This window comes from Lipotes vexillifer, unplaced genomic scaffold (assembly GCF_000442215.2).
Source record: "Lipotes vexillifer unplaced genomic scaffold, Lipotes_vexillifer_v1.1 scaffold282, whole genome shotgun sequence".
In the NCBI taxonomy this organism is placed as follows: domain Eukaryota; kingdom Metazoa; phylum Chordata; class Mammalia; order Artiodactyla; family Lipotidae; genus Lipotes; species Lipotes vexillifer.
The window spans coordinates 245,409-246,682 of record NW_006775899.1 but is presented as its reverse complement, the minus strand read 5'-3'; the positions used below and the strand labels follow the sequence as shown (position 1 = coordinate 246,682).

At 69.2% G+C, this 1,274-nt stretch overlaps 1 protein-coding gene across 1 annotated transcript in view; it reads right to left on the bottom strand.

The window, feature by feature from the left end:
* KIF21A (kinesin family member 21A) overlaps positions 1 to 880 on the bottom strand; it is a 160,282-nt gene extending 159,402 nt beyond the window's left edge. Inside the window, exon 1 of the mRNA XM_007450237.1 lies at positions 701 to 880. Within this exon, the coding sequence (XP_007450299.1) occupies positions 701 to 744 (44 nt within the window). The 5' untranslated portion in view covers positions 745 to 880. The remainder of the gene's footprint in view (positions 1 to 700) is intronic.
* Between the last annotated feature and the right edge of the window lie 394 nt (positions 881 to 1,274).

The following is a 1,274-nucleotide window of genomic DNA, read 5'->3' as shown; positions in this document are numbered from 1 at the left end:
GTAACCACCCTGCTGAACCTCAGTATGTTTCTTTTTCACCCAGTCACCCTTACACTTGCTGAGGGGTTTTCTTCCTTCTACAGACCTAGCACCAGGGAATTTTCCCTTAAATATAATATCCCTTCCAACGCCAGAAATGTCTTCAATACCCACACGCTGGTGCTATCTAGTCCCCGCCGATGCTTAACGAGACGTCCATTTGCACAGAAATCTAGACCCCCACCGTTGTAAGGCTTTGTCTCCTGCCTCCGAAGGCCGGAGTTGCAGGTACACGTCAAGACAGTCACGCTACAAAAATAAGAAGAGAACCACAGCCCAGGAGAGGGGCAGCTCCTCCGGGCAAAGCCAGACAGGCGATCGCCGAAGGCGGCCGAACCTGAGGAAACTGTTCCTCGGGTGCGCGACCCGGCTGGGGCGGGCGGCCACGTCTTCTCCCCCTAGAGGAGTCAGGCGCCCCCGGGACCCGGCGCCGCGCAGCTGCCAGTCACCTGCAAACTCCCGGGGCCCGAGGGCGGGAGGTTTCCCAGCCAGCACTCGGCCGCGCGCGCCAGGCCGGCGGAGACCCGCCGCCTCGGTTTCCAGAGCCGCCGGGACCCCGCCAGGCCACCTCTCAGATCTCCACAGCGCGGCGGCCAGTGCCCCGGGCCAGAGCAGATCCTCGCCGCGCCCGCAGCCCGCCCGCCGCCGCGTCCGTCCTCACCTGACAGCCACCCGCACAGAGCTCTCGTCCGGGGCGCCCCACATGCCGGCGGCGAGCAACAGCCGGGCCCCTGGGCCTCTGCACCGCAGAACTGAGGCGCCGCCGGAGCCGCGGCGGTCGCGCGCAGGAGGCTGGAGCTGCAGGCGGCGGACGGCTCACCTCCGCCGCGCTCCAGCCATGTTGGGCGACTGAATGGAAAGGTGGCGGCAGCAGCGCTGAGGCAGAAGGAGGAGGAGGTGATTCACCGCTCGCGGGTGCCCGCCCCTTCTCCCCAGCTCAGCCCCCAGCACTGGGGCGGAGACGCGGCGCGCTGAATGGCTAGCGCGGCGGCGGCGGAGCCAGCAGGCCGCTCAGCGGCCTCCTGCTGGACGGGCGAGTGCGCCCTGCCCCCTCTGATGGGGACGCGGCCTGCGGGCGGCCGGGCTGAACGCGCCACACCCGCCGTGGCTCTCCGGGCGGCTGGCCCCGCACTGTGTCAAGGGCGGCCTAGCTGCCGGCCCCACCTAGCGCTGCCCGGCCTGCGCCCCGCCCTGCCCTAGGCGGGCACTGCCAGGCGCTGCTGGCCCGGAGGCGC